Source organism: Ambystoma mexicanum, chromosome 8, assembly GCF_040938575.1.
Source record: "Ambystoma mexicanum isolate Mex_15411 chromosome 8, UKY_AmexF1_1, whole genome shotgun sequence".
Taxonomy (NCBI): Eukaryota; Metazoa; Chordata; class Amphibia; order Caudata; family Ambystomatidae; genus Ambystoma; species Ambystoma mexicanum.
In genome coordinates this window covers 673466343-673479304 of record NC_090929.1, presented here as the reverse complement: position 1 = coordinate 673479304, position 12962 = coordinate 673466343, and the positions used below count along the sequence as shown (strand labels likewise).

Below are 12962 nucleotides of genomic sequence, written 5' to 3'. Positions count from 1 at the left end.
ACCAATATTCCGATGAACATTTCCATTTTCATCATGGTTGATGACAAACTGGTGTGCGACCTACCAAAAAGCAAATAAAGCCTGGCTGTTCAGAAGATGCATGCTGGCAAAAAAGTGATTCTACATGCCTGGAAATCGACAAAGCATATGATCATAGCGGACTGGATTAAAAACCTGCTAACCCGCTATACATTTGAATGGATCATATATAAGTGCAGGGAAGACCTTGATACGTTCGAGGCAATCTGGAGTCCCTTTCTGGAGACATATGGCTATGCTGTTTATGTCCAGTTGATAAAAACTCAGTCGCCCGAATATCACTCTCTAATCTTAGAGCCTCTATGCGTTATACTGAAACTATTATTACGTAGATACTCATTACTGCAGATCCTCTTTCTGACTAGGTAGTTCAATGAATATAATTGATACTTTTTTTCTTTCCCTCCTTACACTCCTATATACATATATATTGTTAAGAATCTATTATTCTATTATTCTGACTTGTTATTTGCATCCTATTTCTGCTATGTATCTCTTACACCAATAACATGTGTATGGTTTCACAGAAATAACTATCTGCAGATTCGCTGCTGCAGCATTTAGAGACCACATTAAACAAGAATGCAGTGCTGGACCTAAAAAAGAAAAAAATGTAAAGAGAGAAAGGCTTTTGACTGCCACTTCTTTCCATACACTTGGACCACTGCTGGTAATGGGCTTTATGTCCAAAGAAGCCTACTGAAAATATAATCCAGTAACTGCAAAATAGGACAACTAGATGTGACGCTGGATTGTTACGAGCAGGGCCCTAGTTCGAAACCCCAACAGGGAAGATATATATATTTTTTTTAAACAAAAAAACAAAGGTGGTCTTACCTACCATCCTGGCACGGTACTCTGCGTTATGAGAACATTGACGAATTTCCTTGTAAAGTAAGGAGTGTCCTACCCTTTAGTGCCCACCCATTTTGACCTCTGCTTTCAGGCAAACAATTGAAAGAATAAAATGTGTCCAAAGCAGCCTATTGAAAAAAAAAACTAAACAATCCAACAGCTGTAAGATAGCACAACCAGATGTGACGCTGGATTGTTACCAGCAGGGCCCTAGTTCGAAACGCCAACAGGGAAGACGTTTTAAAAAAAACACAAAGGTGGTTTTATCTACCATCCTGGCAAGGTACTCTGGGTTACGTAAAGTAAGGGAACATTGGCACATTTCCTTGTACAGTAAGGAGTGCTGTACCTTTTAGTTCCCACCCATTTTGACCTCTGCTTGCAGGCAAACCATTGAAAGAATAAAATGTGCCTCTCATTTTGGGAGGACGCAAAGGATCATAAGTCTGTACCGAAGTTTAGTCTCCTTACAACTTAAGAGGCCCGTCTTCAAAAGTGCTTTCGTATTCCGGGGCTTCTAGGCGCAGAGGACCATCTGGGTGGTTTATTTCTTGCCATGCGATGGGTAGTGGTATATTGTTCTTTTAACCTTATCTCTATATATTAATATGATTTACTAGAGGGATCGCTGTGCTGCCCACGGTCTGAAGTGAGATCTGGATTACCTCTCCAGACCATTCCAAGTAGGTACTTGAATTTGAAGACGTGGTATGCGGGAATTAGTGAAGAGGGTGGTTTATGCATTTTGAAAACATGTAGGAGACCCAGTCATATTAACTACCACTAGTATATTTGAATTGCCCGTCACATCTATGATCGTTTAGCAAATGGCTTTAGACAGTTGCACTGTGTAATGCACCATTTTGCCCCTTTCTTTTCTCAACGTGGCCCCTCTAGGAACGTTTATGAGCTACCACTGCTTCATCTGCATGATGCCCTGAGTGGATCAATTGATGCGTGATGGCCAACAGACAGGAGCGGTCCAATGGGAGGAGGCGGGGACTATTCTTCTTCACTCTCAAGAGGATAGCTCAGGGGCAACGTGCTCGCCTTGGAAGCAAGATGACACCGAGCAACACAGGTTCGATCCGCGGGAACCTCTGGGTATTAAGCGCGTCATAAATAACCTATGTTATCATAAAGGAACAGACAGGAAGTGAGAGGCACTGAAAGCATGTCCATTGTCTCCATGCATACACCTGAGGCCTGGAAACGTGCCTACGATATATAACTAATGTAATACCTACATGAACGTGCCTCAACATCTTATTAACAGCTCCCACTTCAGTGAGGTAAGAGCGCTCAGGCACAATGAGATAATGTGATATGCCTAAAACCGTTTTAAAACACTTGGCCTAGTTTTTAAATGTGTTTACAGTCCAGCCCCTTCTTACTGGTCATCAAAGATTCCACTGTATCAAGCTGCGTGCACTCCAACATCTCTTGTTGTTTCTAGTTGCTGTTTAAGTCAAGAGGTGACAGACGGTTCGCAGTTTGGTCCCCCTCCCCATCTGTGGAATGGTCTTCCTTCCCCAGATTAGAGAAATCACCTATCTACTACCATCTCGGAAAGCCCTCAAAGCGTACAGTTTTAATCGTCAATTTTCCACAGCCTGTTATGTCTTCAACGGATGTGCGCATGCGCGAGCCTCGGTCTGGCCACGCATGCGCATTGGAAATAAAGACGGTCCATGTGGCAGATGCCGCCGGGACCCTGGAACGTATGGACGCGTGTGTATGAGTCTTATTGCATGCATGCGTGCGGATGCCAGTGGAGAGCGGCCCGAGGCACGGGAAGCCCCATCACATTAGCGACCAGGGGGGACACGGGGAGAGAAAAGCTTGGCACGTGTAAACGTGTCGTTATGGGTATTTCTTCTTCACGTGTATTACGAATCTCACACGAGTGATGGCGGCCAATTTGTCTTGGTGCTGAAGGCGGTTGCGGCCCGCGAGTGTGCTCGTGCGCTGCCTAAACACTGAGGTAAACAACCCCTCAATTTTTGGACACCCTGCAATTTTCCTCAAGAGGGAGGATTGCACTTTTACCTGAGCTAACAGGTTGTGGGATAGGAGAAAACCTCTCACATCATCACGGCAACTGTGCCCAAGAGGCCAGGTACATTGAATCTGAGTGCAGCCAGGTTTGCGGCCTCTAACACGGACTGAGGTGCCTGTGCGACCTGTGATCATGACGGACAGCGATGGAGACGCTCCTCCGGCGGCGAGAGTGGTGAGAAGGCAGCATGGATCCTTACAACCAATGCAAGAATTTGACACCTCAGGTCCACCGTCAAAACTGGGTCCGAGATGGCTTCTATGGATCAAGAAACTTGATATATTTTCCGCTGTCACTGGGGAGATGGACGATGATGCCAAAGTGGCCATGCTGCTATACTCAGCGGGCACAGAGGTACTGCGCATTTACGAATCTCTCTCCTTACCCGTAGTGAACTATGATGCTGTCAAAACCGTGCTGAAGGATCATTTCATCCCCTTATCCAACGTTGACTTTGACTGGTTTGTCATGTGCGGGGAGAAGCAGCATGAGGACGAGTTGTTAGATCAGTTTTGTGCACGTTTGAGACAGCTAGCCACCCCGTGCAGATGGACGGATGCGGAGCTAATGATCCGCCTTCAACTGATTCAAGGTTGCAGCTCAGGCAAGCTGAGAAGGCAGGTCCTGAGGGAGCCAGGCATGTCGCTGGCGCAGATTTTGGACAGTGGAAGGGTGTACGAACTTGCCGAAAGTAGAGGAGCTAAGATGGATGCGGCCACACGCCCAGGCAAGCATGAGGACGCTTTTGCTGTCGGGAAACAACCCCAGACAAAGCCCAGGTGGAGCCAGAAGAGGCAGGAATCAACAACACCGCAAGGTAGCCCTGCCATTTGCCAGTATTGTGGGTATGACTTGCCGCATTCAGACGACTGTCCAGCTAAAACGAGAGTCCGCGGAAGATGCAACACATCAGGGCACTATGCCAGGATGTGCAGAGCTGCTGCCCCGGTTGCCACGCAGAGAGGGCCCGCTAGGCTAAGCGGCGGGTTTAGGAGACAACGCAGTGTCGCTGCCGTCGAACAGGATGTCCAAAGACTTAACATTGCAGAAGAGGAGGGGGAGGATGAAGAAGTCTTTTTCATCTCAAATTGGGCTACCGGGACCAAGAAACGCAGCCAACCGACGTGCGTTGTAGACATTCAAGGGGTCCCCTACACAGGTACTAATAGACACAGGAGCCTCAGTGTGCGTGCTGGCCACTGAACATTATGAGGCCATACCAGGTCCCCCTTCGCTGGACAAATCAAGAGCCAAAATGTTCACATTTGGTGGTGATGATCCCCTACCCATTAAAGAAGTGTTTGTAGCTCCTGTGGCCCGAGGGGACAAGGTGATAAAGGCAAGGTTTTTCGTCACCGATGTCAGCCCACGGTCACTGTTGAGTTGTGCGGCCTCGGAAGCACTGGACCTGGTTCACTTTGCACTTGCGGTCCACCAAGGGGACGTTGAGTCACTTCTGGAGAGGTTTGAGAGTACCTTTCAGGGGATTGGCCGACTGAAAGCGGAGCCAGTGCGACTACACATAGATGAGACGATCCACCCAACGGCGCTGAAGCACCGACGAATCCCGTTCCACCTTAGGTCCCAGGTTGAAGACAAGCTCAAGGCACTAATCAGTATGGACATTATGCAGCCATTAAGCGTGAACGCCACCTGACCCCCACTTTAGACAACATCATCAGCAAACTGCAGGGGGCTAGGATATTATCCAAACTGGATCTAAGGGCAGGCTATCACCAACTAGAACTGCATGCAGACTGGAGGTACATTACCACCTTTACCACGCACGAGGGTCTGTACCAATTCAAACGCCTCAGCTTTGGGATATCCTCTGCCGCAGCGGTCTTTCAAAATGCCATCAGGGGCGCTCTGGCCGGTCTAAAGGGAGTAATCAATATGAGTGACGATATTCTGGTTTTCGCCACATCACATGCCGAGCACATGAAGCGTCTAGAGGCAACCTTGCAGAGACTCAAAGACCTTGGACTCACCTTGCATTGTGAAAAATGCAAGTTCTTCAAGGATCGCATTGGGTTCTTTGGGTAATTCCAAAGTGTGTTTGTCCATCTGCGCCCAGATGCAGTTGATTCTGTCCGCTTCCACAGCAGATTACAAATAGTCAAATCAAACCAGCCAATCTGATTACGTGGGGAAGCCAAAAATAAAAACTCTGCTCCTCTGGTCCAGTTGCCACAGCCAACATCTGAGACACTATATTTCAACCAGGCCGAGCTGCGCGTGAGGCTCCTTTAGGACCGAGCCAACCGGGCGACCGACCGGGGCTCCACATTAGTCCACCTGCCACGCCAGCTCAGGGGAAGTGTTCCCAGGGCTCCTCCGAGCTGGCATAGTGGGTGACGGCGTGGCAGGCGGCCTGTTGTAATGAAATGTGCCCTGCTCGCCTGCTGGGACGCAGCGGGGTGCTTTGCATTACAATAGAGCGCAGCTGTCAAACCAGCAGTGGGCAGCCTGCCCCATGCTGGTTTGAGAGCCGCTCATGCATGGGAGCGGGGAGTTAGGCACTTAATTAAAGAGCACCGCTGCTGGTTTTGCGGCAGCGCTCTATTTAGCTTCGGCAGCGCCTGGGACGATTAAACAAAATGTGCCCCCCCTTCTCTGGGTGGGGGCTGCCGCGGGAGCGGGTACCAGATGTTGTTGACTTACCCCGTGCACTGCCAGAGCTAAGACCGGATCTGTCCTTCAGTCACAATTGTATCCAAATGCAGAGAAGATGCACCTTCAACATGGCTGCTTGTCCGTGCTCATGCAGGTTACCAGGCATTTCAAACTTTTCAACTGAAATGCCAATTCCCCCTCCTCCCTTGACAACACGGGACGCCAAGCAGAGCTTAACACCCATCCCTATCTGGTCATTCTAGATGGCTGCCTTTGTTTGTCCTGCTGTGCAGAGTGCAACAAACATGTAATTCGTTCATCTGCAACCCACACGCACACCAGCGTTGCCCGGACTAGGATTCTGCCACAGAATAAAGACACTATTTGAGGATGATGGTAGGAGCATATTCCTAACGGAAGTATTAGTTTCTATGAACTAAAAGCTGTGTCCCTTTAAATGTGTATTTGCTGGCCATAGGCCGAAGCCTGGGAAAGATGTTCAATCATCACAGACTTGTTTTGCCCTGCATTCGGCTCATTGGTGTGTGGCACAGAACATGCTTCCAGATTAATGAAGTTCATGGTGCAGCTGCAGCTCATGATGTGATATGACATTTATAACGCGCCTATACACAAGTGTTTCAAGACGCAGCGAGGCAAAGGAGGGGAAACAAAGGTAGGACAAAGACAACGATTTTACTAGGCCTAGTGACATTGAGAACGCGCAAGTGCCAGGGGAAGCAGAGGAAGGGCAAGTGCAGGACACAGGATCAAAACAAGCGGTGCGGCCAGCAGGTGGCAGTGCAAGGGTTAAGTACAGACAAGTGTCTGATACGTGCATGTTGTGCAAGATCAATTACCCAACCAGCGAAATCCCCTATTGTTATTTGCAGTAGTAAACATTCTCCTTTATAATCCATATACCACACAATGCCTGTCTCAACATAAGTCCTTTAGCTTTGCTGCAGCGTTAATGCTTCCCATTCTGTGTAATAATATATTGATTGCAGGATAAGGTGTGTGCTTTGGGGGTGTAAAACCGTACCAATTGCAACTGCTTGTTGTACACACAAAAAATACTTCCCTTTTGCCCTCATTTTGCATCTGAAAACCTTAACCCACACCAGAACCAAGGCATTTTTGTTGTCAAAATAAGCAATTGTGTTTTCCTGGCTGTAAGCAAACCCCCTGCACCCCACCCACCTTCATACCACCCTGTAGGTGAACCACGACCCTTCCGCAAATGCATGGGCAGAACCTGCTGCACACGAGACATATATATATCCATCTGTAATTGTAATTGGTTATTTATAACGCGGTTAATACCCAGAGGTTTCTAGGCGCAGATCCGGGGATCGAACCTGTGTTACTACGCGTCAGTTGCCACTGAATCATCCCCCCCGGCCCTGAGCACATGTCTTCCAATAAACTGCAGCCTGGAGCATGCAGCATGGTTAGTTTGTGCACTGCCGTATGGCCTCCTGTCGTGTGTGACCGCTTGAGGCTGCTCGGGGGTTTTACACCGGCACAGCACTGTGCACGGTGGGAGTCTATGATGCCTCCGTCCTGTGTATGCCACAAGACTATGTACATTAGGTAAACTTCGAGGATGTAAGCCTCAAATATGTCGCGAATGCATGTTTCCACACAACACGATGACAATATTGATAATATTTTGGTATTTTTCTGGTTGAAAAAAAAACTTCAGTTGTCAGTTCTTTGCCGTCTCGATTTTCGAGTTTGTGCCACTGGGCCGAAACATCTACGTTCAAGCAGCTCCATTCTGCACACCCCTCCCTTAATTTCCTGCACACTACCAGACATGGTGGGCCTCAGAGGAAAAGACACACAGTGGTGCTCACCTGGAAGGAAGGGGCTTGTGAAGTGGTGGTTTGGTGAATGGACCAATGCCTTATAACTCGGGTTCAGCAGCCGGTGAAGCTGTGCTCTGGTTAAAGAACCCGTGCAGGGAGGGTGAGGGTATCAGGTAATTATATCCCTATATATATGGTCGCTGTATATAATGTCGCCGGGAAAAGGTTGTGGCAACATTATATAGGTAACAATATATAGGGACAGGGGCAGGTGGAGGTTGGGGGGGTGTCCCCCACTCCCCATGAAAAATAAAAAAGGGTTTGGGGGTTGCGGGGGTGTCCCCCGCATGTTGCATGTAATAATGTCCCCACAAAAAAAGCAATTTTTCCACTATTTTTTTGCATGGCAATATTTCTGAGGGAACATTATTACATGGAGGTGGCTCTCGTACGATTGTCTAATGTAGTTAGACTATTATTTATTATTATTAGTGCAGAGATGTGCATCTATAGTAAAATGGTCTACAACGAGAAGATGGGTCAATGGAGTGAAGTGCTGCTCCGGTGAAAGGTCCCATACAGCAAAGTGGTGATGGTTGAGAGCTACGGTCGAACCCAAGAACGTTCCTGAACCTCTCTCCTGAGCCAGCTGTGCTGAGTGTGCATGCATTCACTATCACAAACACTACCATCCCCTTGGCTCTCCAAGAATTTTTTAAAACATGTTGTACAGGTCATCCATAACATTCTTCATGCTGGACTCTGGCTTCTAAGCGCAGGTCCAGCTCTCAAACCCATGTTGCATGACATGGTCTTAGAACATGAGGAGCCCGCTGGATCGGAGCTCCTCTCTCTCTGTGCAACACCGGGTGCTTGTTTTTACCTGCGCCCACTGTTCCCTTCCTCTCAAATCCTACTTTTCGACAATTGCACCGACCACGAGCCGCATACCACAGGTGGGGGCATGGTACGTCACTCTCTGGAGGAGCCTCGAGTGCTGGCAGACCACTACACTGGCATTTTGGCACAGTACACAAGCTTATTTTACATTTACTGCGGATGGCCACTGCGTGGTTCTCCTTTATATATGTAAGCACAGGGTGTCATTCCAAGCATCAATGACTAACAAAGTAGGCAATAACAAAGCGTGCACGAGGTCCCAGGGTACAGTGCCCTTACATAAGAGCAGCATTGGATGATGTATAGCGGGACCTTAACTAGATGGGCACATGAATTTTTTTTGTTAGCCTGGGGTCCATATTTACAAATTACATAGAGTAGTCCTGAGGGCAGGAGTGGCGTGGTGGGTGGTTTGTTTAGATAGGCGGGTGAGGGTCTAGGGATTAATTGGTGAACTGTGGGATCCCGGCTTCCCCACTAAGCAGTCATGCTTGGCAAATCACTGATCCCCAGGTCCCTCAACCATGGGCGTAATTTTTGGGGGTGGAGGGGGCAGGGGTGTTTGTCCCCCCCAACTTTCATGGCACACCATTTTGTCCCCATTCATTTGACTGGGGCACCTTTTCTTCGGATGTCATGTCCGCCCCAACATTTTCAGCAAAGTTATTCCACTGCCCTCAACTCCCCAATTTGCTCAAATTAGGAGCACAGCAAAAGGCGAAACGCCAGAAAATAGTATTCGAAACGTGCTGAAAAAAAAAACAAATATATACACCATACCATTTCACATTTACAACACAGAGTAATAGATTGAACAAACAGAAGTAAACACAGCAACAAATGACAGAACACATAGACCACTGGCGGCCTCATTCACTCCAGGTAACAGGTACACCAGGTTTCAGCTCAATGCTTCCTTTCAGGTAAGAGTGGCAGTGTAGCTAAAGAGGTTGGTATGCAACTCCCTGAATGCATCAGTTTACATAAATTAAACCCCACGTTCGAAAATGAGAACCCCCATTCCTTCGATATGTACTGTCTGTCGCCCCAATAATTAAACTAAGTGGATTTAAGATAGAGATGGCTTACTTCTGCATCGTATAGGTCATCCATTTTCAGAGGGCGGTCACTCCAGGCTTCTAGGTAATCACTCCAGTGGATAGGCTGAACAGGCGGGCGAGGTGGACTGGGGGTGCACAGGGGCACACTCCTGGGTAAAATAAATTCTCAGCTGTGACAGATATCCATGGCCCGACCTCGACTACAGCAGCAGCTGACGGGCGCATCCAGGGAGTCCTAGTGTGTATGAGACTTGCAGACTGCCTTCTCTCGCGGAGTTCAGACGCAGCTGTCCCGGGGATGCCCAGGCTTCGTGCAAATCCCCCCAAACCCCCTGGGCTCTTCTGAAGAAAACGTCTCATCCAAAAATCCCAGCAAAACATATAGAGAAAAGGCAGAGCCTGTGCAAGAAAGTTGGAGCTCTCTGGAAAGTCCCTAAAATTCCAGCTCCGAGCTGGAAATGACATCAGGCCCACGTGACTTGCCCTGGCCAATCCCGTGTCAGCTGGAGGGGAGACTACAGTGCGTGTGGTATGATGATGGCTGCGGGGAAAGACAACTGCAGGGAGCTCGTCGAGGAAGTGTTCCTTTTCACTTGGGTACAATAAATCATAAGATATGTGAGCTGGCAATTAAAGCCAGGCGGAAGAGAAAGACATTCTGACAGGAGACTCGGGACAAAAAAACAAAAGAAACGCCTATAGACCAGATGACAAAAACAGGAAGTAACTCAGAAAAGTCCTGTGTGAAAAGAAGTGCCAACTTCAGCAATGCCCCATCCTCGTTTGTTCCAACGCGGAGTTTTAAAACAGGGCTTGTTCATTTAAAAATGGCGTGTGTAAAATTCAAGAATTTAAATAAAATGTAAGGGAAAAATAAAGCAGTCACATTACATATAACTAGAATGCGAATAAGAGGCTGCCGAGCAACACAATAACTTAAAAGCAAGCAGGGAACAGCCAACGTAAGCACTGTGCGTATCCTGCCTCTTGCAGGAACGCCTTGTTCCGATTATTGCGACATGCCTGTATGCTGCGCTTGCAACAGCAAGTCAAGACACCAGCTGCCAGCAGAGCCGCGCCTCTGACGTCACGGCGTGCCATTACCAAATCCACAGTGAGGCCCAGGGGCTCACCACTGGACAGCCCCAACGGCTGCATGGTCTTTAATGGGGTCTCGGCCATCTCACTTTTATAGCCTAAAAAGGATTGTATTATGGGCCTGATTTATAAAGCTTTTTTTTCAATTGGACTTTCCCATTGAAATGTGATTTTGTAAATCAGACCCACTGTGTCCGAAATATTGCTTTCAAGGACAGTGGCGTCTCCAGGAATCACATTTAGTGTGGGCCACAGACAAAAGTAGGGTAGATGGGGTTATCCATTAAAGGACAATGTGTATGCTTTTCCCAAATTCACGTGGGCAAAGTAGTCCAAAGTGGTGCAGGGGAGGTAAAAGTCATGCATTTTTACAACAAGCTATTCAGGTGGAAATATACAAAATTCGAATGCTTCTGATGCCCGGGCATCAACTCTAAGCAGAATGCTATGAACATAGATCAGTAGAAATAACACCGTTTTAATATTGAGTCAGGAGAACATGCACTCCACAGCATTGGGTTTGTGCCAGAATATTTTTTTAAAAAACAGAATTAGTTTAACAGCGTTAGAACCAAACTCCACTAAACTTCAAAGTATACCGTAGTGTTGATCAAATACTACAGGGTGCTGTCAATTTACAGTAACCTGTGTGGCTCAATTACGGGGAGTTGCTCATAAAAGTGGCAACCTGATTGCGGTAATGTTTAAATACGGTGCTGGCCACAGCCCAGCAGCTTGCATTACAAAATGAAACGTTCTTTTTTTCTTTTTCTTTTTTAGAGGTCGCAAGGGAGACCACAGAGGTCGCAACAGAGACCTCAGAGGACGTAGTTACGACCTCTGGCGACCCCTAAATGACATCCCTGCAGGCCATGTCCAGGAGCTGGCATCATATTGTAAGTACATATTCAAATGCCTCTTAAGATGTCTGGTAAGTCACCATGTAAACAGTGTAGCCTTGTATCAAATGCTGCTTCATATACAAAGTAGAGTCTCAAATGCCCTCCAATAGTCCCTTCATAGCCCTGCCAAGTAACCAATGTGTATTCTTTAACATCACTGCAGAAAGTACTTCCCCTGAGTACGTACAAACAAAACACTGGCCTGAATTATAAGACTAGAATTTTTGTACAAATCAATTTATTGTCAACTGCTTTTCCCTAATCAATTTGCAGCATGTAACTTAACTTGAAACCCAAAAATATTAAATGTAGTACTCAAACTGGACATGCGTGTTTGTGGTCACACATCACAGAAAACCATTTACATTAATAAAGATTCAAACATGAATTTCTGTGGATTGATGCATATCTGTCAATTACAATATCCATGTTTATTTGGGCAGCAAGTCACGAATCAATTGCATTGTGGCAAGATCTGATAGCCTTTCCCCTATCATTGTTGTGTGCAGATAAGACATTATTAACTTTAGTGCAGAAAAGCTTCTTTCACATGAAGCACTGCTCACTGGCAAAACACAGGCAATTTTACACAGTCGGTATAGTTTGAAAAATGGGACAGCATAAGGCTCCAGAAAGTTAGTGAACTCCAGAATAGCATTTACGTTAAAGGCATCAGATGCTTTCTTCCTTGCTAGAGTTACTAGTGCCTTTTTTAATTCTGTTTGCAAGTGCTCCAGGTCGCAGGAATAGATTGTGGCCGTTGGTGACAATTTCTCAAATCTGAGAAAAGAATCAGATCTGGGATTTAGTGCCTGTATACCGTCCATGACCAGCAAATAATCTTTTGAAAAGCAGGATTTTAGTTCTGAGGTTATTCATGCAGGAACTACATACACAAAATGTTTAGTGAAATCATCTTTTGTGTGCAGTTTCGGTCGATGCCCTACCGTCTCTATTATGCCACTATTTCTTAAGTGCAAAGGCAGTTGACAATCACACTTTTGGGCTTTCTGCACACAAATCCCAGATTTGCTTAAAGTGGAAAAGGTTGCTTTAATGTGACATGCCACAGCTTACAAAAACACGATAACCTGGATCCCTGGCCTTACAGACTAACAGATCAATTAACAATCGCCAAAACAAATAAATAAAGAATTTGAATTCATCACTTCCTGTCCCTTGCTCCCTCCCTTCCCTTTCAATTCCTCTCAACCTTCATTCCCGCTTTCTCCCATCTTCTCTCTGAGGCCACGCCCCTCCTTCAATACCTCTTTCGCCTCTTTGTACCCCCGGGGTAGCCTGTTTCTGCAAACAGCACCACCCCCCTCCTTTACCATGCTAGTACCCCATTGTGCTTCCGCCAACCCTACTCCAGAGGGCCATGTCCCCAGCACCAGAAAATCCCTCCCGTGAGGTGCTCTTTCTGCCCCGCTACCCCACTTCTCTTCTATCTCCAACTCTTTATGATATCCTCCACAGCCATCCTAACATCACACAAGTAGTACATGTTTCCCATGATTGACAAGTGCACCATATCCTCCCGAAATAATTAAAAATCTTCATAAATGATCTCCTGGTGCACCAGCATTCACACCCAGCAGGACTTGCAAAACGTCAC

General features: G+C 46.9%; 1 protein-coding gene across 1 annotated transcript in view; it reads right to left on the bottom strand.

Moving 5' to 3' along the window:
- Positions 1–9803, bottom strand: part of NFKB2 (nuclear factor kappa B subunit 2) — a 190652-nt gene extending 180849 nt beyond the window's left edge. The window contains exon 1 of the mRNA XM_069610468.1: positions 9373–9803. Within this exon, the coding sequence (XP_069466569.1) occupies positions 9373–9396 (24 nt within the window). The 5' untranslated portion in view covers positions 9397–9803. The remainder of the gene's footprint in view (positions 1–9372) is intronic.
- Between the last annotated feature and the right edge of the window lie 3159 nt (positions 9804–12962).